The sequence below is a fragment of the Melanotaenia boesemani genome, chromosome 9 (assembly GCF_017639745.1).
Source record: "Melanotaenia boesemani isolate fMelBoe1 chromosome 9, fMelBoe1.pri, whole genome shotgun sequence".
NCBI classification, from domain to species: domain Eukaryota; kingdom Metazoa; phylum Chordata; class Actinopteri; order Atheriniformes; family Melanotaeniidae; genus Melanotaenia; species Melanotaenia boesemani.
In genome coordinates, this window is record NC_055690.1 from 8,995,776 (window position 1) to 9,021,834 (window position 26,059).

Sequence of the window (26,059 nt, forward strand, 5' to 3'; positions counted from 1 at the left end):
AAGGGTTGCATCTAAAAGCTGCAGGATAGTAGCTCTCAAGGACCAGACTTGGATGCTGCCCTTTCAGATAGGGAGCCAGTCCTAAAGAAAAAGTCTGTTGTGGCCTTTATTGTTTTTTAGCAATGTGAATGCCTGAATCTTGTCTTTGAAGACTTTGGTGATGAGTTTCTCCTGGAGTCTTTTCACAGCTGACTGGAGGTTATGAAGAGGTTTCTTATTTACTACTGAAACCACCATATGTATTTTTTTTTCTTCAGTTCATTTTATCAATAAGGAGTCAAATCTCAACATTTCCCGTCAGGACACTTTAAGAAAGAACATGAAAAACTTAATCAAGTCCAGTCAAAGACAGTCCATTTTAATTCAATTTGTTATAATACAAATCTTCATGGTTCTTATTTAACAGAAGATAGCAAAAAGGACCAGTACACAACACCTCGTTTCCACTTCCATGTGTTTGTATGCCTGTCAAACATCATCACTATAACCAAAAGGTGGTGCAACCCCACCTTCCATCCTTTTCCCTGCTTGGCTTGACCTCAAGTATATATATATGTGTGTGTGTGTGTATGTGTATATATATATATATATATATACACATACATACACACACAATGCTACTGGATATAAGTGGTAACTTTTGCTGTAGATTTTGAAGGAGCTCACTGTTTTCCAGAAAACAGATAAAGAAAGTAAAAGAACAAGAGCGATACTCAGACTGGTGACTACATCTTTAACTCATTCAACAGAAAACTTGTGTTTAGTCAAGGAGTAGTATTAAAATAATGGAAAGCAGTGTAACATACAGAGTACATGCATAGTGGTTAGTATGTTGATGTTTTCCACAAAACGACTACCAGGCATACAGCACCTCTCCCCGTGTATTACTACTGTTGATATATTTCCATTTACATATTCTAGAAAACTGATATAACTTACTTTTCCAGTTATTGCATGATCTTTAAATCATTCAGAAAAAAAATCTGTATCTTTATGTTGAACACCAGGGAGTATAGTCCATTTATCATGGAATTACAAACCACAAGTCCTTTCTGGTTATTAAATTTTACAGTGACTTCTTGTGTTAAGAGGATTAATAAAATGCATAACAATTCCTAAAATGTAGACTACCAGTATTCATTTACCAACAAAGTTTAGATGTTTAAAAACCAGATTTATGAAGACATGACTGTCCATGAAACAAGTTTTGAGTCAGCTGGTTTCTACAGAATAAAAATCGGTCGTCTCTAAACTCTTCTTAATTTAATGTCCTCAGTTTTTTTAGATTAATCTGCATTTTTAAAATAATTGTAAAGTTACTGAAACATTTCATTAAACAAATAAAATCATTTTAAAAACTGTCAAAATATGAGTTAAAAATGGTGAAGGCGTTTTCTTCATTGGTTTGTATTTTTGTTTTTCCCCGGTGTACAGACCTCTCTCAGCCACCATATACAGTCATGTTTAAAAAAAGACTCTTAACTCTCTGAATTTGAAAAATGACCAGATTTTACACCATCTGGTCCTTAATTACTCTTAAAAGTAGGTAGGTAAATACAACCAGAGATGTGGATCATTTATGGAACAAAACCAAGGCCAAAATGCAGAAGCACTGTGAGAAAAACTGAACCACACCCGATTATTCGATTTCTTGTACGACCATCTTTGGCTCTTTTTCAGTACGATTTAATCACTTTTCACTTCATTTTGGAGGAATTTCAGTTCCTGACTGTTGCAGCTTTGTCTAAATCCAATGAGGGCTGCAGACCGCTTGCGCTAAGCTTCACTCTTAAAGGGTTTTTTTTCTTTAAATTGAAGTGGAGTTGCATGAAGTACTAATGAGTAGTTTGTTTCTTACCTGCAGCAGACAGCAGCCTGAGTGGGTTTAGTTTGAAGAGTCAGAAAAAAAGAGTCCGCTAAAAGCTACTCAGAACAAAGCCACAGCAGAGCAAACTATTTTAACATCAAAAAGGATTTGGGAGCTCTAGCGACCTTTATGTGAAAGTAGCGCGACAGGAACGAGGTCAAAGATAGAGAGAAAAAAAAGAAGGTGTAAGATATGGAGGGAAGGGCCAGAACTGGCTGCATTGAGGACCTTAAAACTCTGCTTCTGATTGGTGCTGATGTACCACCAACATTCATTAGGAACATTCCTGAAGCCGTCTTTGCACCCCGAGGCTGAGAAACCATTAGTTTTCCAGCCCGAGGCATCACATGAAGGCTGCTTTTTCCCTTTACGGTACTGCGTCACGGGCTAGCAACTGGATATCAACACACTGGCTGCTTTGAACACGCACCATGGCTGATTCAGCAGAAACCCAACATTTTTGGAGGAAAAGAAAAAAAGTGATGGAGACAGAGATAAAGACAACCTAGGACTGTATTTTACTGGCTGGAGAGAACTCGGAAAGGAAACAGGATGAAGATGGATGAGGAATTAGCCGTAGTTATAGCGCACCAAAGAAAATCTGCCAAAGTTCAGTAGTGCCTTTTTCAGCGTCTGACAGTAAATTTACTGCCATCTTAAACAACTTTGACCAAATAAAGAGGATGTTGTTACATGGACCCAATCCATTAAAATGCATGATGCACTGCAGGGAGATCTGGAATAATTTTTTTCATTGGTTAATGTTCTCACTGTAAAATGATCAATGAGCTTTGGTGCTGGTGGGCTCTCCTCCCTGGTGTTGATCAGATTCTTCTGGCCATTTAACCAGGTCATTACAAAGGAAACAGTAAAGATGTACTCAATTTTCCATCCACTGCTTCTGCATTTGGCTTTTAAAAAAAAAAAAAAATAAAAATACAGTGCATCGCGTGTTGGCTGTTCATCTGAGGTTGTATTTACGGAGTCGCAGCAAGCTAGTTTATGAAAACTCACCCTGATCTACAACATTCATGTGTTAGGAGTCACATCTGGCACTAATACTGTATATGTAACTGTCTCCGCTTCATGCTCTTCTCTCTCGTTAGTAAACCATGTAATAAATGACCACTTTAACTTATATCTATGCCCATGTTCATGTGGCCCTGTGGAAAAACTCCAAAATCAGGAGTTTGTGCCCGGAGAGGACTTTAAGAGGCACTTTTATATGCTGGTAATTCCTGTGAAGTGTTATCGTCTTCATGCCTGTTTCTCAGTTATCATTTCTAAAAAGACTGTGGGACTGTAAAATAAATAAAACCCAGTTTTAAATGTGGTCATTCATCCATTTCTTCTGGATGTTTCCAAGCACATTGTCCCTGACGTGCACTGTACGAAAGGAGGATTTCTGCAAAGAATAACGGTCCAGTCCGGAGAAGTTTCTCTTAAAAAATGTTGTATACCTGAAATCTGCCTCTACTCAGTCAGTATGTTCATTAATCCAAACACCGGAGGTCATGTTAAACATCTCATTTGTATTTAATCAAAGCTATTTTGCAATATTTCAACTTCTCCACTGTAAAGGAGGCGGCCCTACGGATCTGTAGCTATATTAGAAATATCAAATAATCTGATAAGGAACATCTGGACAAGTATATTAATTACAACACTTCAAAAAAAAAAAAAAAAACACAAATAAAATGTCCAATTTTCATCATCTTTAAATAACAGAAGTGAAACAATAATAACCCATGAGATACTGTTATAAACCATATTTTTCTTCCATTAAAAGTTCTTCATATGGAGCTTTGATTACATGTGGTGGAAACGGTGACTTTCCCTCCTCTACAAGGTCTAATCCTACCAAAGAGGGAAAGTTAACAGTCAGGTAACCCTTGGCTATAGGCAGGGCTTCTTAATAAAAACATGATGAATTCAGTAAATCAGATCTGATTAAGTCAGAGGGGCAGTAGATCATCCCAGTAGAAAAACTTGAATAGACATTTGTAAATGTTATATCCCTGTGAATTTATAAGTGAGTGGAGACAAACAAAGCTAAGTTACTAAGATCAAGAGGTAGAGACCAAAAACAGTGAATCCTTTATATATATATATATACACATATTCACACAGTGTTGTTGTGATGAAATAAACAACAATAACAAAAAGGCTGCTGCTTGGATATATCTACAACTCTGCTGTACACACGTTACAGTTAAAACCACTGCGTTTTCTGTAAATCGTTAAAGGATTTGTTGTACCCTACACATCATAGTTGTGGGTTAGAGATCAAAATATATACATTTGTATGCAAGTTTTAAAAATAAATTGATCTTCACAGCCTCTGAAATGTACAGGCTAATACAATTTCTATACAGTGGCATTGTTTTTTGTGTTTTTAAGGTTGGTGTAGATTTACTTCTCTATTTAACATATTTACAAGATCATAGTTCGGGTGAGGCCAATGCATGCTGCAGGACACAAGAACAGGAATGGAAAACTGTTTAAAAATATATTAAATAATTTACTTCAACACCTTTTTTTTTTCCTGGAGATGCTGTACATGAACGAGGTACAAGGGCAGAATTTTGGCCAGGTCTGGTATTCTACCATATATAACGCGTACAGATGAAACAATGACTCCTATGCTACCGAGACTGGGGGGTGTGAGTCTAAATCATTAGGTATAGAATATATAGATATAGTCAAGTTGACAGAACAAAGAATTAACACCATTAAAAGACTGATAACTGGTTTAAAGTAGGTTTTGTTTTCTCTCACTGGAATTTTCCATTTTTCTACGTTGGTCGGTTTGACCTGGCTGGAAACAAGCAGAATTAGAAGTCTTGCTTTTTGAGGGCAGACTGAGAAAGAAAAGATGTTGCCTGCAGTTAAGCTACAGAGGAGTTGTCTTCTTCTGTAGCACTTCAAAGGATTTCTTTACAGCCTGGGTCCGATATTACGAGATGGCACATAAGAGCCTTGGCCTAAGCTTATTGTCACTTCAGACCTAAAACATCAAACATAGTTTAATTCCCCTCCATCTAAACTTACCAGTTAAATCTTGTTGATATGGCGTAGCGACTGTTAAGATATGTTTGGCATGGTGAATTCCTGGGACTGGCACTGGACTCCTTACTAGAGCCGCATCTGATTATTAAACTCTACCTGGGATGTCTATTACCCCGTTTCCACAGAGCGATACAGTTTGGGAAGGTACTCTATTTTAGCCCGTTTCTACCAGCGAATCCATCTCATTCAGGACAGGCTGGTATGCATTCTTTTCTTTGTTTCCACAGGCAAAATCTGGGAAGGGTGCCAAAATATCCAGTCTGACCCATCCTATTTTTTTGGTATCCTTTCTTTGGGGTCCCAATCTTACACTGCAATTGTCAATTGATCAAAAGAATCATCACTATATTGCGACTCAGCAATAAGAACAAAGCAGGAACAGCACAGTGGGTTTAAAGCCATGTGCCAAGAAGAAAGAACACAAATTGCTGTATGTCCACCATTCTCCCGCTTTGATTATGTGTTGCGTTCTTCTTTGTTATAATTAAAAGAAGGCATTGCATTACTTTGACGTGATGCTATTGCGTAGCTGATGCAGCTATCACTATCATACCCCGCCTAATCAGTAAGGGTAGGGTTGATGGTAAAAAGGCAACAGAGATCAGGGTTTTGCCAGACAAGCCACTCCAAACTGTCCCGTCCTGAGCTGGATCCCTTGGTGAAAACGGGGCTCTATTAAAAAAAAAAAAAAAAAAAAAAAAAAAAGAGACTTATCCAAATAGACCAAAAGCTACCATTTCAGGCCTCCGTTCAGTTGTAGGTCCACAGGAAAATGGTACAGCATGGTTAGAGCAGAGCTACTGGTGTCACAATACAGTCCGTTGATTGGGGGTCAGAAAAACGTCTCTTTTCTTGTGACCAAAGCACGAAAGATGGCAACAGAACACCCTGTAAGAGTTCAGTTGTTTCATTTCACCATTTACTCAACCTTGAAAAGACAACAAAGATGCCAGCAAACGAGTCAGAGGCCTGGACTATGAAGCTGGATTTTCTCTCATCACGGTTAACCGGGGTTTTCTGTCCTATGACAGTGGTTTCCTCCTTACCGGGGTAAATCACCATGGTGACTTACGCTATACGATTAACCTGCTCCGGAGCAAGTTAGTCTCTGGGTAAGTAATCGAATATAAAAACACCTCCTCCTTACCAATAAGTTCTCTTAGAAAATGACCTGCAAACAATAATTATTTTTGTATCCTTGTTGTTCACGGTCATCACACTGGTATGACGCCACACTAGGCATTTTGACTAATCCCTGCCTACCTAGTGAGGGTCTGACTTGCTAACGCTCGCCTAACCATACCGTACTGTGCCGACCCAAACCATACCACTCTGTGGAAACAGGGCTCATCTGACCATATTGTGAACGCAGTTCAAAATGAGGCCCTTAAGAGAAAAGAGTAGAAGCACTTTCATATATTTCAGGTCAGAGAAGCTTTTTTCTTTAATTACTTTGGGAGAAAATTAAGTGAGTTTGGCTGAGGAACTGAATGTGACTGTCTAAGCAAGAAGCTGAGGCACAAAAGCACAAAACAAATTACTTTAAAAAGCAAAGCTTTCAATTAGGCTGATGGTTCGATGGTCCAGCCATGAATGAACTGAACGTGAGTGGTTACGGTTTAAGTTGTATGAACTCAGATGAACTGAACATGGCGTAAAAATGGCCTTCAGTCTTTACACCGCCTATTAAAAGCTTAGTAATACTTGTACATGTATAGGGGTGTAAGGATACATCGATGTACAGTGATCAATGATCCAGTAGCATCGATCCGAACAAAACACATTTATAAAAGATCACGTGGAATCGTTTCTATCTGCTTTGTTCTAATTAAAAAAAAAATCTTATTCTAATATGACGAGGAAAACGCTGATATCCTAGGCGTGAGTATGGTGTATAACTTCAGGCTATGTTCACACTGATTATTATATTAAGTTGTAAAAATATTTGGTTTGAGATTAAACAGGAGTAAAGTTTACACTATATCCTGCTTTAACGGCTCAAAATACAAATTTATTCTTTCAGTTTTCCTTTAGATGATGTAAACATTTTGAAGCTAAATATCCAGAACGTGGTTCAGTCTGTTGCTGTTAAAATCACAGATTGCTTTTCATTAAAATGACTAATTGAGCTTAGGAAGAAATCAGATTTTGATTTTTTTTGTGTTTGTTTGTTTTGTTGATTAGAAATGACTAAAATCAGAACAACGATTTAGAATCCAGTGATCGTTGTGAGACGATGTCACGTTCTGATTTTAGTAACTAAATAAAGCCGAATCTAAAATCTTATTACGGCAGAATTTTTTTAATTCTCTTATCAAATCATAAAGAAGCAGAAAGTAACCAGCCTCATTAATAATAATGCCGTTATCTGGGATCAGCTCTTTTTCAAACAGCAAGTTAAAATTTTCTCATGATTTCCTAACAACCTGCTCGAACTGGTTAACACAAGATGACAAGCTTGGTTTGCTTTAGATCAGGGATGATGAGGGTGGGTCTGGATAACCCTGAACCTGTTACAGTAACTGAAGGTATACAGGTGATTTCTCCTGGCCTCCTGCTACTGGAAACCCTGGAGTTTAACCCAGACAGATCTTTTTATTTTATCGTGGTTTTTACAAATACATTAACCATTATCTGGAGAAGACGATGTCCACTCTCTGCTTCCGTAGAATTGTTATGCACTGGATCTGTATGGTATTGTATTCCGATCACACTTTGATTTACACCCCTATTCATGTAGTGTGAAAGTATTTAAACTGAAATACTTAAAGTTAAAAATTTAAAGTTCAAAGCAAAACTCATCAGCAAAACATAAGCAGCATAAAAACATTGTTTTAAGCGACTGAGCTCAGTTTTCAGCGCTTCAGTCAGATATAAAGCGGAGGACTTCTCAGGTAAAGCCTGAACTTTTCATGAATCAGGACAGGCATTTTATCAGCCTCGTGTATTCACATTCATCATGTTTTCAATTAAATGTAGTTTGTTTTGTTTGGGAAATAATTATACTTCAGATTTGACGCACAGCATCCCCCCCGCCACACACACGCACACACAGATACAAATATCATGTTGTTGGTGTAGAATAAACGTCTGAAGCTTTTCAGACGTAAAAAAGGACAAAGTTTGGAGTGTTCAGTTGAAAATAAAGGATATGACTGAATAATCAACTTGCTTACAAAACGTGACTAAAACTAACCAGAAGTGGTCCTGCATATTAGGTATAATATTAATACAGCAAATATTTTGGCTTCTGTCTTAAGATAAACCTATTAATTTGGCCAGCAGAGATCTAAATAAGCATTTAAAAAGCTCATAAGCACACAGTTGAGCTTCTTTTAAAGTTGTAGTGACACCTGTCAAGTATAAAATGCTCCATCAGATCCTCAAACAGCCTCTGAATGTTCTACTTCATCTTTCGGTGTCAAAAATGGAGCTTTTGGGGGAACAAAATCTCATTTTTTTTATGCATTGTAATCTTTGGCAAATTAAATGTAGCATGAATACAAACCAAATATGTAGACTGGTCTGGAAATGGGTGGGCTCCTTGTAACAACTAACTTCTAAAAAAGAATCAAACAAAAGAAAAAAACTTAAATTTATACACCTAAGATATTTGTTTTTGGAAGATTCAGTATCTTGTACCAACACAAATACAATTGATTGTCTTAGTAAAAAGAAAGTCGGGTTTACAGACTCTTTGCAGCAGGAAGGTGAACATAATAACGCAGAAGCCCAAACGTGTAGGAAGTTAAACCTTTCGTAGCAGGTGGGACTTAAAAATGTACACCGAACCCTCTAATGCACACATAAAGCAAGTATCAGTGGACTCCTCTTCCTTTACTCCAAACACCAGCATAGACACAGCAGACCTGCGAGTCCTGCTCTCCAGTGAAATGCTACGTAGATGATAGAAGATGCTTTGATGATTTCTTGTTCCCAGTTTAGCAGCTTCTCAGATGGGAAAAAAAGATGACACACGCCAGCAGCTATTCATTCCCACACCAGCGGAGATGGAGGCATCTCAGAGGGCTGAGCCACTGTGGAGCTGTTCAGAAACGAGACAACATCGAGTTAATATTGGCTTTTTACCTGTTTGCGGAAGACAGTTTATTAAAGTGTACTTATGCTGGAGGCAACACATGGTAGATGCATAAAAATTCATTCTCACTAGCCAGGAGCCCTGTCAGGGTACATTTTTCAAGTTTTATTTAGTCCATTTCTTCATGAGCTGAACTTATATGTAAGAAATACAGTGGAGCATCTAAGCAGAATGTTTTAACCCTAATCATAAGTCGTTTTCAGATTTATTCCCTAAAATTTTGTCACAGGACTCCAACTCTAGAAATGAGCATTTGGTGGATTATATCGTAACTAGAGATGTTCCGATACCATTTTTTTTCTGTCCAATTCCAATACCTGGGGTTTAGGTATCTGCCGATACCAAGTACCGATCCGATACCAGTGTTATTTTATTAAGAGGTCTATTAAATTTATAATCTTAATTAATTATATTTATTATACACTCTATAATAGTGTTGTTACTATGATTCAATGGCCTAGCATAGGTTAAACTCATTCATAAATAGAGCAAACTGGTTGAGCAGCTGCCCCATGTACTGAGGCTACAGCTCCTTGGAGCAGGCGACCCATGTTCAAGTCTTGGCCTGGGGCGCTTTGCTGCAGGTCATTCCCTGCCCTCTCCGACCCAACCTTCCTGTCATCTACTATTAAAATAAAGGCCACTAGAGCCCTAAAAAAAATTCATGTTTGTTTTTTTTTTTTTTTTAAACATTTGACTTTGTTGTTTCTGTGGTTCACTACACTTTTCCTTTAAGGCAACAAACACATCTCTGCTACTCACCCCACAAATGCATTTTTATTACAAATGTGGATCCACTTAAAAGAGATAGAAACAGGCTTTACAACAGTATAAGATTTATTGCAAAGCACTGTTACAACAAGGGAACAACCTACCAAACACATACCATAATAGAGGTTGAAATGTTTACTCAACCACTTAGAATATCTGCTGTTTAAATTCTTTTACCATCCACTAACAGGGCTTAAAGTAAAAAAAAATCCTGAGCCTGAACGGAGGTGCAGTGGATCTGACGCATACACACTATACGCAAACAACTTCTGGCATTGTGCTTGGCAGGGCATAAGATGACCTACAGTTTAAATGTGAATTTTAGAAAGTAAAGGTAATATTGTTATAAGGACATGTTAAACTCAGTCAGACTAATTAATTTAAATTATTCATTTAGCAATCATTTAATTTAGTAAAGGGCCATTTATACAAAAAAAAAACAAAAAAACAAAACAAAACAAAAAAAAAACAATTACAGAGCAACAGTGAACTTTAGATAACATTGTAATGTTAAATGGCAACATTTCCATCATTTTTGTTCAATACATTATCAAATTAGGTTACAGATAATACAAAATAAACTAATGCAATTTAATACACTAAACTACAAGTCAGTTCAATTAACAACAACAGCAACAAAAAGGTTAACGTGCTCCAAGACCTGATTAAACTGCATAAGAAATGGATAGAAAATAAATAGTTTACTTCAGAAACTGAGAACTGCTAAACTGAAGCCTCCAGTGCAATCACCACCGCTCATTGACACATTTTTCCCCTGTTCTTTCTTCTTTCTTTTTTGGTTGGGCTTTGACTCCTCTCCTCTCCTTTTTAACATGGATCAGTCACCGGGGCCGCTACGTCAGCTGTGACGGATGCTCCCGGCAAACAACTTAAATGTTGGAGAGTACGAACTGCTGCCGGGGTCTCCTTCGTGGCGTCATAGAACTTTTTTGCCACTAGTTGCATACACCAGCTCCTAAAAAGCTTGTCGTCTCCACCCCTTCTTCTATCCATGCCCAGCGCCATTTGGTTTTAAGGCCATTGTCAATTAGGACGTCTTTCCCTGGCTTCATGAATTTACTCTCCATTTTTTAAAATCTGATTCTGGTGAAACAACCATCGGCTTGGATGCTGCGTTCAAGACCACTTGGAGATAACGTTGACGCTACAGGTTAACTCGGCGGAAAAACCAAAGTGTGGTATATTGTCACTATTTGCTGGAAACTGAAAACAAATACAGCAGTTCTGCTTATTTTCGAAGATGAATATGTGTAATTTCCGACTTTAACATTGTTCATTGTTCAATTCATTTTCTACAATTCAGAGTCTCAACCAATATATCCATTTTTTTATTTATATATATATATATTTTTTCTGAATCATAGTGAAAAGCCGGAGATCCAGCACGTTGCCGGAATACTTTAAGCCCTGCAGTAAAGTGTTTTGAATGATTTCAAACTGATGGGTGAGTGATGAGTTAAAGAGCCACTTACCTGATGAAGCTTTTAAAAGCTGCTGATTGAGGGTTAATGCAGAGTGGTACTCGACTCCCCTTTTGTTGTTCCAAAATGAACTGATGGATGATCTCTGAACCGGAAAACATAATACGAATTTCTCACTTATTTGAACAAAAATAAATAAATAAAATATAGCTCTTTTTCCAGCCCTTTGTCAATATTAAACTATGTTCCATCCAGAATAAAAAGTATATAAAAGAATCCCTTTATCTGTTGCTGACTTCCGTAGATGGTAACATATTTTATTTTCAGTATAGCAGATTTAATACTCACTGCAATTAAAAAAAAACACTGGATATTGGGTTTAGATAAAGAATAGCACAAAATCATTAACAAGACAAAAGCAGAACTTCATTAAGTCATAATATGATAAAAAAAATGAAATGAAATTAAAAAAATTACTAATTTTATCAACGGAATAGGTGATTTTCATCACAATTAAGTAACACTAAAAACACATTTTAGGGTGCACTACCACTTTAATGAAAATGGATGGAAACTAAGAACACTTTTTAAAAAGCATGACTACCAGCAGACAGAAGCATGTTCGGAGAAAAAACAGTGAAGTCAGTGGAAACTTTCAGGCCAGAACCTGGAAAGTATAACCTCAGAGACCAAACTTACCTTTGACCTGTCTCACAGAGCTCAGGTTCTTCTCAAACCCATCATCAAATTTGGGATTTGTGACAGGCTCAAAGTCGCTGGTATAAACCCGGCCAGATGATGTGGTGTAGCAGCATTTGCACATGCATGTGTGGTAGCGCAGCCGACCCTCGTCCAGGTAAGGGTGAGCCAAGGCATCCTTGGCTGAAATCCTCTTTGACTGGAGACCATGTGCATTAGTTAGACATGTTTAAAAGACAATTAACTGCATTTTCTATTGACCAAAATCTCAGAATGCATGTGAAAATGCTAAGTGTTGGCAACGATATGATGAAATAAAATGAGACTTAGTGATGCCCAGCTGAGTTTTTAACTATACCCTGATGTAAACAGACCAGTTTGTTTTATGTCAAATGCATAAATTCCTTTAATGGTTCACTTATATTTATCTCCACTAAGGTGAAACAAGTAATAGATCTGTCTTTCAGAAGTGCCAAAGATCATCCTGTACAAAAGCAGGGGTGTGTGTATCTGTCCCTTATACAATGATTTAATACTTAAAAAGGGTACGATACTAATGGGGGACAATACATTTTTCCATAGAACAACTGACATAATTCAATGCAATTCCAATTAGTCTGACTGCTCTTAGTTTAACATGCAGATTCTTTTTAATATTTGATTAATATGCTTCCAATTTGCCACATTAATTCACCATGATGTCTCATCTTGACTGCGTTCAGATTTGTCGTGCTACTGCTGTTTCCCAAAGCTCTGCAGACTATTGTCCCTTTCCCATCCTAATAAAATCTAAATGCTTTCCACACATTAGATTTGATGATGCACTGTAATCTGCTCCGTTGAGTGGGCTGGCTGAAACACTGTATGAATGGTGTTAAGATTAAGCTCAATCAGCGCAGCGCTGGGAGCACCGGTGCAGCAGTAGAGCAGCCAAACGCTTACATTTACTCTGACACAGAAATCTGTTAATGACCCCTTCTATCTTCTATCTTACTTGATTCAGGGGTCCACATGCTAACATAATTATATATGCAATGTTAAAATTGGGTTAGTTTGTCTTTCCACCCTCAGTACACTATGCTACAGTGAACATTCATGAATGTTTTGCAATTACTCAATGAATGGACGTCATTCACCAACAAAACACAACGCAAACAGTGTGCATAAGAAGAATGACTCACTGGATCAAACACCAGCATCCTGCAGAGGAGATGGACTGCTTCATGTGTTGCTTGGCTAGACAGTGTGTACAGAACAGGAAGGGATGGCTGCAGACAAAAGCAGGGGAAGAGAAGGCAAAATAATCAGCTTTCCAACAACTGATGAAGCAACAACATGTACTTCCTGATGCACACTAAATATACCAAGTTTGTCTACTCACAGTAATATTGTAATATTACCTTGATAGTGTAAAGACTGTCACATTTTACAGCTCTCCTCTTTGAAGCAGCAAGCTCTGAGACTGCGAGATAAGGATTTACAAAAACAAGAAGGGTGTTACCTGTTTGTGAGGTCCTCTGAGAATGTGTGCACGAGCACCTTCACATGCAGTCCTCATCGCCTCCATAGATGGAGTTCCCAACAGGTCGGTGATTAAATCCAGCTACACACAGAAACACACTCGCCTCAGACAACAGGCTGTGATGGAAACGCTTGTTTCTGCATGTCATGTCACACAGGAAGTTTTAACAACTGTCATTTTATCTGTGACCATTAGGAGCTCCAACAATATCTCTTACTCCACACATCTTTGAAAGTCATATTATATGCATCATATATTGTCACTGGTGACTTTATTAAGCACACCAGTCAAACTCATTGTTTTTCAGCCAGCCAATCACATGGCAGCAACTCAATTATTTTAAAGTGAACATCAGGAAGAAAGGAAATTTAAGACTTTGAACATCAAATGGTTGTTGGCATTTCAGAAACTGCTGATCTACTGGGATTTCTCCAGGGTTACAGAGAAGGGTCTGAAGAAGAGAAAATATCCAGTGAGCAGCAGTTGTCTGGACCAAAATGTCTTGTTGATGTCAGAGGTCAGAGGAGAATGGACAGACTGGTTGGAGATGATAGAAAGGCAACAGGAATTCCAATAAGCACTGGTTCCAACCAAGGTATGCAGAACAGCACCTCTGAACACACAACACATCCAGCCTTGAAGCAGATGGGCTACAGCAGCAGAAGACCACACCAGGTGCCTCCTGCCGGCTAAGAACAGGAAACTGAGGCTACAATTCACACACACTCATTAAAACTGGACAATAGAAAATGGAGAAACATTGTCTGGTCTAATGAGTCTCCATTTCAGCTCCACATTCTGGTGGTAGGCTCAGAATTTGGTAGAAGCGACACGAAAGCATGGATCCATCCTGCTTGGATCAATACTTCAGGCTGCTGGTGATGGTGTGATAGAGTGGGGATGTTTTCTTGGCACATTTTGGGCTTCTTATTACCAACTGAGCACAGTTTAAGCACCACAGTCTGTCTGAATGTTAAAAATCATCTTTCTGATCAGCAGTGTGGTTGACGTTACCTGCTGAATGGGACTTTGAGCTTGGAAGAGAATACGTCTCCCCAGCAGCTCAGCGAAGATGCAGCCCACAGACCAGATATCAATGGAGTTGGAGTAGTGGCGGCTCCCCATGAGGATCTCTGGTGCTCGATAGTACTGTGTCACCACTTCCTGAGTCATGTGCCGGGACTCATCTGACTCCTCCACTCGCGCCAGGCCAAAATCGCAGATCTGGAAGACAGTCATTCAGAGATTAGCAGAGGTTGTCTAATCTTACGTTCCCTTTCTTATCCTCCCAGCCCTGTTCTAAAGCCTGAACGGTGTTTTATACTGAGGACATGTCTCACACCCTTATCAGCCACCATGTGATTTTGATAGGGCACAATGGAACATCATGTGTTTTTATATCTAATATTTAGTCACAATTAGATTAAATATAATCCCAAAATTTTCTGTCCCATTATTCAAGCTCTACAATAAAAATCATCTCAAGAAGGACGTAAACAAGTTAAATCCAAGCCTGTTTCAATCCACTTATAAGCCAATTCAATCCAATTTCTTGTAATCCACACATTCAATTACATCTGTATTTAATTAATGCCAATTCTTAGAAAGTTGCATCACTACGTAGACCAATCAAATCCAATCAAACATGGATTATGCAAATCTGTATCTATGGTCAAGGAGAGAAAAGTCTGTACTTCTTATTAAAGCTAAGAAAATGAACTATTAGTTGACATCACATCAGAAACTATCTTCACTTGATTGAATAAATGAACTGTAATACTGCACAATGCTTCTACAACAATACAAAGCAATCCGGTACAAACTGTCTTTATAAGGAGGACTGCACTGGTGACGTCCTTTATCAACGAGACAGCTCAAAAAGTCAGTTCGTTTTAGTGTGTGAGAGGAGTCTGTCCTGTCAGGAAGAGCCAACTCTTCAGGAAGCAGGACTTTATTTTGATTGGCACAACATGCAGCCAATCACATACAAGGAAAGACAAGGATCGTACCATTATGTGAAAGAAAGAAGGAGCAGATGCTTTATTAATATGCTTTATTATGCTTTATTAATCACTTTATCCATAAATACATTTACAATAAATATTTATTAATTATTTAATTCATTTAAAGATCTTCAGCTGACTGATTAAATGAACTGTAATACTGCACAGTGCTTCTACAACTAGAATCCAATACAAAGTGTCTTTATTATCATCTATTTATTTATTACTTTATTTCTTGATTTAATTAATAATCTTTATTTTTTACAGTGGTTGTTCACCTTATAATTTAATTTAATGTGACTGCCATCAGACTCCAGTGTGAACCGTCTCCAGTCGTGAAGGGTTAGCATTACGCAGAGAAAGATGTGGCGTTGCATACAGATGCCACACTTGGTAGCATGTATTTATCAGTTTTAAAGTTGTGTAATCAGAGCCCATTCATTATGATAATATTGTTCTGTCCATTGTTTAAATTCACTTGTTGCTTTATCTACGCCTTCTTCAGTCTCACTGCAATGACATAAAAGTCAGATAAAACGCAAAATAACCATTCAGACAAAATAAGATCGACTATGTGTCCAATTTAGTACCACATGTGAAAGTGGCCTGGATCAGATTTGAACAAAATTTAAAATTGTCATGTAGAAGATCAGATATGGGTATATGTCTAGATTTATGGCCCAAAGAGAAAAAAAAAGAAAAGGGATTTGCTTGCACTTTTGCTTGCAGTGTGTACATAGCCTGAGAGAAATTAATGTGTCATAATTTTGAGAATTAGTCCTTTCTTTATTTGATTTGATGTTCTTTGTTCAGTTGTTAATTGTAAGGTTTGATTAATTAAATAGTAACTATTAAAAAATAAATAAAACTTTTATTAAAAATAGAAAAAAACAACAAAATAAAAAAATGTTTACTAAGATACAAACCATTAAAAATAGGTAAATTAGGATTGAAAAACAAGCCCTGACCAATCGAGAGGCTGAAAGCAACAGCTAATCTAATGGAGCTGAGCCAAAAGAGCCAGACTTCCATCACTAGACCGGAAATTCTCTGTGAAGTATCCTAAAATGACTTTAGTTGTGAGCTGATGCTCCATAAACTAAAGTTTAGCAGAAACACTGAATTTTTAAAAACACTTCAGTTGTATTTAAAATGCCACTCCTCAGGTTGAACGTGGAAAAGGTAACGACTCAGCCTGCAACACTCACCTTCAGCACACAGTTGCTGTTGACCAGGAGGTTGCCAGGTTTGATGTCTCGGTGTAGAATTCCAGCAGAGTGAAGATATTTAAGTCCTAGGCGGAAGAGATAAAAAAAAAATATATATATAACTGTAATGCTGTGACATGACAGTTGTCATAAAAACAGCCTCTTTCATGAGATAAAAGACATGAACTTATTTTTATTTATCAGCGACCAGGCTCAAAAAACAATCTCAGAGGAGAAAAAATTGTACCACCAGCATCTGATTGAATTGTCTTTTTTCATTTAAAGGGACGGATTGATGTTCTAATAAACAATCACAGATACAGTTAATACACATAGCCACTACAGCCAGTTATTTCTGTTTGCTCAGACCATTTTATGATCCATGAGCATTTCCTTTATTTAATAAATAAAACAAAACAGGAAACTCTGACAGCATTTAGCTTTAAATGTACTGGATGAAACACGTGTTGGGATGATAGACATGAGTTTGGAGGACAGGAGCCAGATCAGCTCTTAACTGAAAAGCGTAATACTTTAATAGGATTTTGTCCATGGGGGTGGCACAGGTTAGTCACACTGAGCGCTCAAGCTCTTGCACCACTCTCCTAGGTAAAGGTACTCACCTGGATCTACAAACATTTTTGTCTGTCATTTCTTTACAGTGTTTGCAATCAATTCAAAGAGGAGTCAAACTAAAACCCAAACCACAGAAATTCAGATACCATTTGTGGAAGAACTGAGGGGATTCGAGCATAGAGGATGATTCTGTAACTCTTCACAATGACAAGAAGCTCTGCACAGATGTCCTACAGTAAAACCACAAATCTGCAGCTTTCAACGCAGTTATCATTTCAGTGATTAGAAATAAAAGAACCTACCTCGTAGAATCTGATAGAGGAAAACTTTGGCGTGGTCTGAGCTCAGAGGCTGCGGTGATACGATGATCTTATGGAGGTCACTTTGCATAAGTTCAGTCACGACATAGCTGATCAACAGGAGATTAAGGTTTAAAAACAAAAAGCCCACAAAAGGAAATTCTCACAAGACCAGGCTGCTGTAGGTGTTCTGTTTCATACAACTTTGTTAATGTTGAGTATCAGCAGTGGAAACTTTTCTGGTGATTCCACATGACAAGCTGGCTCAGGCCATATTTCACAACTGAACACTAATATACCACTAAAAACGAGAAGCACTCAGATAGCGCAGAGCTCTGCCGACCCACAGTGTACCTCACCTGAGAAAAACCCTAAAAGCCCAAACAGCCCACCCAGTTACCAACCCCATGCCAGCACTTATGTATACTTCGAGCTAATATTACTCTATTTCCATCATCAGGATAGATGCCACATCTTATTTAGAATCCTTGACCCTGGAGACGTACCCTTAGACACCAAGATGAAATAAATTGCTTTAATATTCTTGAAATCATTAAAGAAATTTGCATTTTCTCTAATAGCAGCATTCTGGATTAGCTGTTAGTGTCTAACATCTACCATGATGTCGTCTTGTTTTTTTTTTTTTTTGTCGTTTTTGCCAATGATTCTGGAAATTATCTGTTAATCTGTTGTGTTAACAATCCATTGTTCTATTTTGATGATGACATCTCTACTGACCAATGAGAATCAGGGGAAACAAGGGTTACACGTAAATTCACCTCAGAAACGCCAATGAGGATCCAGAAGGAGGTAAACCCAAAGGTGGTAGAAGGAGGGCGCACTGGAGCCAAAAAAAAAAACCCTTTTCTCCTTTATGTAAATAATCAGAACCTTCAGGAGTTATTTGCAACTAGTACAGTCACAGAAGTAAACTCTTGCATTGTTCTTTTTTTCACCTGGAATACAAGTTTTGACCACAAAACATCATGCTCAGTAAAGGCTTTTAGCTGAATTTATTCCAGCCATTTTCATATGCTGCATGTTAAGATTGGTGCTTCTTAGCGTGTACACCGATTGTACTGTACATCGCGGGCCTGCATTGCTCACCTGGTAGAGCAGGTGCTTACATTACACAGGATGCTATGGCTCGTCAGCGCAGCTAGCCCTGGTTTGCTTCAAGCTGCATTATCACCTGTTGCTCAGTGAAGCCCCCAGACCCACAGAGTCAGTTTAAAAAGTACCACAATCCCTTGGATCGTACTATGGCTGAAATGAACTTAGTACAATTACTGTGTAGCAGCTTTTAGTGGATACTCAGTGATGTTTGCCAATAAGCCCCATTTAAAGTTTGATTTTCTGTTAAGTATTATATGGAATTTTTATTCACCTAATTACAGTTTCACTGCAGGATATTTTTTATGATATAGAATAAATCACCATTAGGTCTGATATTCAGGGAAGACTAAAGCAACGTTCAAACTGCAGGCAAATCTGACTTATTTCTCCATATATGACCCATATCTGTTTTTTATTAATGTCTAAACAGCACAAGTCAGATTTTGCCAATTCAAACGTAGTCGACTATCATGTGTGTTCTTAAATCAGGTCTTTATCTGTTGTTTTCCAAAGTGACCTCAGTCTGAACGGTCACGACACATTTCATCCCACTTTTATGTCACTGTCACAATCTGCACCAGCGGAGGCGGATGTGGCAACATCCATCGCATGTAAACAATAGACAAAAAAATATTATATCATTATTTAGTCAAGTCCTGATTCCACAACAAATTCAAAAGTGTGACATGCACGCTGACATGTGTAGCATCCATATTTACTTCTGTACAACACAGCATGCTACTTCTTCTATACACATGGGTCATACGCTGTTCACACTCATACATTGTTTATTCATACGTGGGCAGGGGGGGCTGGCTCAAAAAAACAGCTGAGAATTACGGTTCTACACCAACACTACCATGTTGCCGATCATGATGCAGCATTCATTTAGTATCATCTTTCCATCTGCCTATGTGGGTGACGACTCTGTGACAAGTGTGTCGAAGGTCAATGGGCAATAATGATGAAGAAGCACTGATTTGGCAAATTTTTGTCGTTATAAGTATAAATGCTTGTGCAGTCGTGAGTAAAGCCAAACAAAGCAGGATCATCTTAAGTAAACAACTGTTGATAAAAAAAAAAATTGGTTGTTTGCTTTAACACATATTGCTTTACTTTTACATTTGATTACCACTTTAGATGTAACATTCATATCATTATTTCCTAAAAGCTTTCTTAAAAAAGAAAAAACAAAGTCGCATTTGCATGAGCCACCCTTTTCCCCGTCTTTTTTCCCCACCTTTTGCCTGGCCCCCCTATGAAATATTTTCTAGATCCACCCCTACTTTAATATATTTATAGTGTGCAGCTCACAACTGCTTTCAGAATGAGAACAAATTAGTATAATAATAAATTTGGGCCAAAAAGACAACATGAGTCATTTGAGAAGCGAGAATGAAGAAGCAATAAACATGTTAAACACGCAATGAGCCAACAACAGTTTGTTAAAGCCAACAATTACCCAACAGCCTTGTCACTTAGTCCATGAAATAATAATAATAATAATAATAATAATAATAATAATAATAATAATAGCATTTTCAGCATTATTACCCAGAAAAAGAAATCCTATAGCTGGAATTTCTGAAGCAAAGGATACATTTCTTCAAAGTAGTCGATGTGTGGAGGTTGGAGGATGTCCAGAGCAGAAAGCACCTGTGGAGGGAGTGAAATTCATGGTGATATAATTTTACACCCCTCCCCCCAAAAAAAACTGGTTTCTGTCATTGTTATCATTGTTTTCGCAGAGGAAATCTTTTTGGAGTATTTTAAAATTTTGGAATAGCCTGAAAAACTATCAGATGACACACTTACGTTTTCATGTTTGAAGAAACAAAGCATCTTCAGTTCCCGAAAGACCCTCTTGCAAGAAACAAGGTTTTGGAAGACATTGGGCATCTTTTTGAGGGCGACTCGCTTTCCATCTCTAGGATCTGTCACAGACCTTGTTGCAGAGGAGAAACAACACTAAGATTCAGTGGATCACAAGAAGAATGGAGACAGAAACACTGTATCATGATCATTTTAACACCTTTTTTAACATTATTTGAGCAGTTTTCAGTCAGTATGTCGTCTTTTCATCGCATTCCCTGTTCAAGGCTGGATTTTCTGCCTTCGCTGTTCTGTTTTTAGGTGGAATGGGGGAGGGGTGAAAGTTAAAGCGTCTTTGAGATGGAAGCAGAGGTAGCAACACCGACACGTGTGTGTCAGGAAGAGTCGGTGTAGCAACATGAGTCAATCGGAAAACAATCAGATGTCACACTAATATGGCAACATGAGCTGTCAAAGCGCAGATATTTTTAATGTGCATCATGGTTACTTAAAAAAAGAAAAAGAAAGAAAAGCTTCCAACACACACACACAAACACACCTTTTGATTACACACAAAATATTGGGGGGAAATAAAAACAATACTGTGACAAAGCGATTGTAAGAGGGATTAGGGGAGAATGAACATGTCCCTATTCTTTGGTGTTTCTTGGAAAAGCACATTTCTAAATGATTAGTTAAAGAATCTGGAGAATCTGAAGATCAAAGCCTCGTGAGGAACTCAGCAGGTGTAACTAAGAGCATTTCAATTCTACACAAGTCCTTCACAGCGTAACCTTCAGTGAACCTTTTCAAATAGGATCAGTCAAAGCAAACAGATGGCAGAAGACTAAGGTCCCAGGTTTCACAAGACTGTACCCTGATCACTACAATAAGACTCACACCACAGGAACCGACTTTACTTAGACATTATACATATAATATCTGCCTCCTTCAGAAAGCCGAGTTAGACACACAAACTAAAAGCGTTGCATCGCCATATCAACATAAGTGTGGGCATTGACCACATTATGAGGAAGAAGTCTTGATTTGCGCTTGGCATTCCTACAATCTTACAGAAAGACCCGAAGTATCTCACCACCGGCTGAGACCCATCTCCAAAGCTCATATATCACCAAACCTTCATTTTAGATTATATATGATTTAGCAGACATGGATAATAATTCTTCAAAAGCAGCCATTTTTTAAGCAGTAAGACATCAAGCTCTTAATGTCTCACTTATTAATACAACCTTTGACAAGTTCCAAAGATTACTGGGCAAAGGTTTGAGCTTTGGCTTGAGCCCTTTCTGCACTGGTCAAAAAACCCTAATAATGCCCACACCTAGCCTTTAGGTACACCAGAAGTGTTTAATCAGCATTGTAATCCTGCAGAATATGACTGCAGTAGATATGAGCATGAACTGGCTAAGACTTCAATGGGAATACAACACCTAGGAGCACACTCATTTTAATCATGATGCTGCAGTCTGGGATTCAAGAATGAACACAGATCCCTTTTTGCTTACAGAAACACAGTACATACAATACAGGAAATGAAATCAGTCTGATACAATTAGAAATAATGAAGCGTCACTCTATTATTTTTGGATTACCAACCTTGATAATGAAGTAACAGTTCATACTTTATCTTTTAAACATATATCCTTCATGAAAAAGTACAAGTTTTCCTTTTGTTTTCCTGTGGATCTGGTCATTTTCTACTTACTGATACATATTCATATTATACTGAGGAAATTTACCAGATAAAGCTTATAATGTATTGATTTGTTTAACATACACGGGTCACTCCCAAATGATCAGACATACTCATGGAGCACATTTGCTCTATGAGTATGTATCCAGCTGGCCCACATGGTGCCTCAGCTTGTCTTTTGGTTTAAATTGTATTGCTTTGTGGATTAGAAAACAGATTATATTCATTTGTGTTATTAATCTAAATTAATGCACTGCCAAATATAGAAGCTTTTTCCAACTTGAGCATTGGTTTTATCCTATGAAGCATGCTGTTCACTTTATATATTAATACATGACATTATTGTTATCATTAGTTTGTGTGTCTCTTTTTTTCCCCCCTTTCTCAGCGGGTATTCCTGGCCTACAGTTATGGCTCTTTCCTGTCCCATCAACCCCACAGGTTGGATCTGGTTCTTGTGGAAGGTTTTTCCTGTTAAATGGTCATTTCCTTCCACTCCGCCAATTCAGGACGGTGGAATTATGATATTTATGATTTATGATAACCTCTGACCCCAAAATGCTGCAGGGAGGGAGGGCATTGTGCTGATCAGAAAATTAAAAAGAAACATGTCTTACTTTCTTTAGCCTCAGTCAAACATGAATTAAACCTCATTAGCACAAAAAAGATGTCCTTGTTAACTCATCACTGTTCCTCTTCTGCAGAAGATAAACACAGGTGAGTGAGTGCTCCATCAGTGTGTGCTCCCATATATCCAGTCAGTGTTGGAGAATCCGCTGAGTTACGATAGCATCTTTACTTAAAAACCGTGTTCAGCAACGTTGGTTTTGCCTTACAGCTGCAGCACATTTAGCCTCCTCTGCTAGCTCAGACGAAACAACACAAAACAAACATAAAAACTAGCCCATGCATTTGTTTCTTCAAGGATTAAAATACTGCAACTCCTTACTCGGCTTTCCCAAAAATTCTCTAAAAAGCCTCAAGTTGAACCAGCATGCTAAAGCAAGACTTTTTACTGACTTGTTCACAATATAAAATATATTTCCACAGCTTATAAAGTAGTTCCTTTAAATTAAATGGGAAATATTTGGTAAGAGAGATGGAAAATGTTTGCCAAAGTTTGAATATCAGCACAGGTCCATCCTGACAAGCAGCTATTATCAAAGCTTTGGAAATTAGTTTCTTTTTAATATAAATGTGATTTTTTTTTTTTTTTTTTAATAGTGCACTTTAATATTGTATATTTTCAACTGCATATTTTAGTGAAAGTTTGCCAATCTTAATATTTTTGTGCTTGCAAAACTTAAAAGGCAAAGAGAAAAACTTTTAATTTTAGTTATAGCAATAATTGCCAATTCCCAGTTATTATACCTCATGGGTGAAATAGATTGTGATCATTCTTTTTAGTTTTATAATAATAAAAACACAATAACAAATACAATTAAATGATATTTTCTGCAATTGTTTTTACATGCTTGGCAACTAAAAATTTCACACATTTATCTAAGCTCAGTAAACTTTGATGAGGCTCTTTATTAAAGTGTGCATTCCTGCAAACACTAAAAATGCATACCAAAAAAAAAAAACGTTAAGATGACCAAAGATCCAGAAACACTGCTCTCATTTAGACACATATCAACTTAACTTTTATATTCAGCTGAGCCGGAGGTACACGAGGAAAAGTAGAAAGTTATACAATGTGGACTTACCAGACAACTCCAAACGCTCCATAACCAATGGGCCTGTCCGGCTCGATGTCCAGCTGCTGTGGAAGGTGGTGCGTGCTCTGCTGCTGATGGTGGTGGTGATGATGGTGAGCTTTGACACCAGCGGCGGCGGCTGCTTGAACCTGGGCGGGAGCCGCGGCCGCTGCCGGCCCAGGAGCTTGTCCGGGGGCGGGAGAAGGGAAGTAGGACTGCTGCTGACCGGGATTGAGCATCACCGCCGCAGCGGCAGCCGTGGAAGCATGCTGCTGGACCGTGTGCACGGCAGCGGCTGAGCCCGGGTGCTGCAAGTGATGCTGGCCCGCGTGGTGGTGGTGATGGTGATGCATGTGGGGAGGCGGAAGGTGCTGGAGCTGGTGGTGGTGATGGGCAGCCACTGCTGAGGAGCCACCGTTGTAAGCAGCCATCATTTTCGGGACATTTGTAGCTGTCGTGCCGCAAAGAGCCATCCAATGATGCTGGAAAGCCTCCTCTCTGAAGCGGCTTCTGAAAGTGATGAGGATGGCTACCAGACAGCAGCAATGAAACTTTCCGAAATCATATAGAAACAGATTCGGGTTTAAAATTACTCGACATTAGTCACTTTTATACTTCATGGGTTAAAAAACGCTCTGATGCGTCTCTTCATCATAATGCCCACAAGGATCTGGCCGACTTCCACGAAATTAATTTTCTCGTCTGTGCACCATTAGACTACAAAGGTCTGGAGCCAACAGCTGAGACCAAAGTCTAAAAGTCTGAGTGGCACAACTAAAATAAAAACTATTCAGTAGAAAATAACCCGCACCCCCCTCAATAAATTAACTTGGTGGTCTTTGATGTTCCTCATGACAGAGGCGGCTTCTCCGTCTGCATCTAAATCATGTCACATGGGAAGCGGAGCATTCATCTTTAAAAGTGCCCAAGTTTTCCACACGCTCTGGGCCAGCGCCGTAAATCCTCCCACCACGGGGGTTCCACACGGCTTGGAAACCGCATCTACAATCCCAAACAGATTCCTCTTCCGATTCGTGAGCAAAGCAGGTAGCTAGTTCGTAAACAGAGGTAATCTCCGGGCCGTAATTAACGCCGCAGATCCGGTGCAGAGGGGGTGTATCCCAGCCCAGGCGACAACACAACAGCGGACGCAGGCAAGCAGGCAGGCCCAGGCCACCGCCATCCACGCTACTTACATATTACAACGCCGATCCACCGAACCGCCCGTTTAGCTAGAAACCCCCATCATCCTGACGGGTGACGAAGCTCGCGACCATAACTCAAAATATTACAGCAGGAATCCTCACAGTCGGTTCCTCAGTCAACTTGAGTCCCCCGGCGACAGTTCTGTGGTCAGTTTGTTTCTTTCTGTGCTCCCTTTACAACCTCACATCCAGAGATACTTAGCAACCATGCCAAGAAAAGTTCTATATTTATTTTTAATGCAGGATAAATTACCTTGCTGCTTGTGTCGCGAGACAGTCGGATATTCAACCTGACAGCTCGGAGCTAGCTAATAGGCAACCGTGTCTCCACATCAAAATAGCCGTCCTTGTGATGTTGTCGGTGAGCCCTGTTGCTTTCGGCCGAGGACAACAAATCCCCTCAGTGGTACCTTCACTTTTCGGGCCAACGACATGCCACTGAGATGATAAATTGATTACAAAGCAACTGAGATGAGCAGTTGATCCAACATGGTGAACACAATCTTAGCAACTCGGCGGTGAGATTATGCAGGAAAGCCGTCCAATCAGCGATCGCACCGCAATGACGTACTTGTAATCTCCATGATTGACACTACAGGTAGCCTATGGCGTTTGCCGAAAGGGTTGACAGCTGGGTTGACCGCTAAACAGGAGATCCAATGATATCCGCACTGAGGCAGCGAATTTATCTGTCTATCTACTGGAGAGCCTTAACATTTACATGGGCCGATTATACAAACACCTGCTTTCAAAGTAAAGGAAATCACAGCATTCCAGGTGGATTAATAAACATGCATCGGGTAAAAAGTAATTAAATAAATAAATAAATAAAAGCAAACATGACTTAAACATAATTGACGAAATTCTATTATTCCTTAAAAAACTTGTAATATACTGTGTTTATTAATTCAAAAGCTTCATTCTGTTTTAATTTTTTCAGTGTTGATATATTTCAAC

The 26,059-nt window shown here is 38.6% G+C and overlaps 1 protein-coding gene across 3 annotated transcripts in view; it reads right to left on the minus strand.

The window, feature by feature from the left end:
• The window catches only part of nlk2 (nemo-like kinase, type 2), a 34,180-nt gene extending 8,548 nt beyond the window's left edge, over positions 1-25,632 (minus strand). Inside the window, exons 1-12 of one of the 3 annotated variants that reach the window (XM_041994279.1) lie at positions 25,356-25,632; positions 23,907-24,407; positions 20,487-20,616; positions 20,272-20,327; positions 17,559-17,665; positions 16,681-16,766; positions 14,484-14,693; positions 13,449-13,550; positions 13,129-13,215; positions 11,948-12,146; positions 11,300-11,393; positions 333-8,981 (exon numbers count right to left, since the gene is read on the minus strand). In XM_041994279.1, coding sequence (XP_041850213.1) covers positions 8,927-8,981; positions 11,300-11,393; positions 11,948-12,146; positions 13,129-13,215; positions 13,449-13,550; positions 14,484-14,693; positions 16,681-16,766; positions 17,559-17,665; positions 20,272-20,327; positions 20,487-20,616; positions 23,907-24,370 — 1,590 coding nt within the window. In that variant the 5' untranslated portion in view covers positions 24,371-24,407; positions 25,356-25,632 and the 3' untranslated portion in view covers positions 333-8,926. Of the gene's footprint in view, positions 1-332; positions 8,982-11,299; positions 11,394-11,947; positions 12,147-13,128; positions 13,216-13,448; positions 13,551-14,483; positions 14,694-16,680; positions 16,767-17,558; positions 17,666-20,271; positions 20,328-20,486; positions 20,617-23,906 lie in introns of those variants that run through there. The other 2 variants (XR_006011491.1, XM_041994278.1) reach the window with 2 other exon arrangements.
• Between the last annotated feature and the right edge of the window lie 427 nt (positions 25,633-26,059).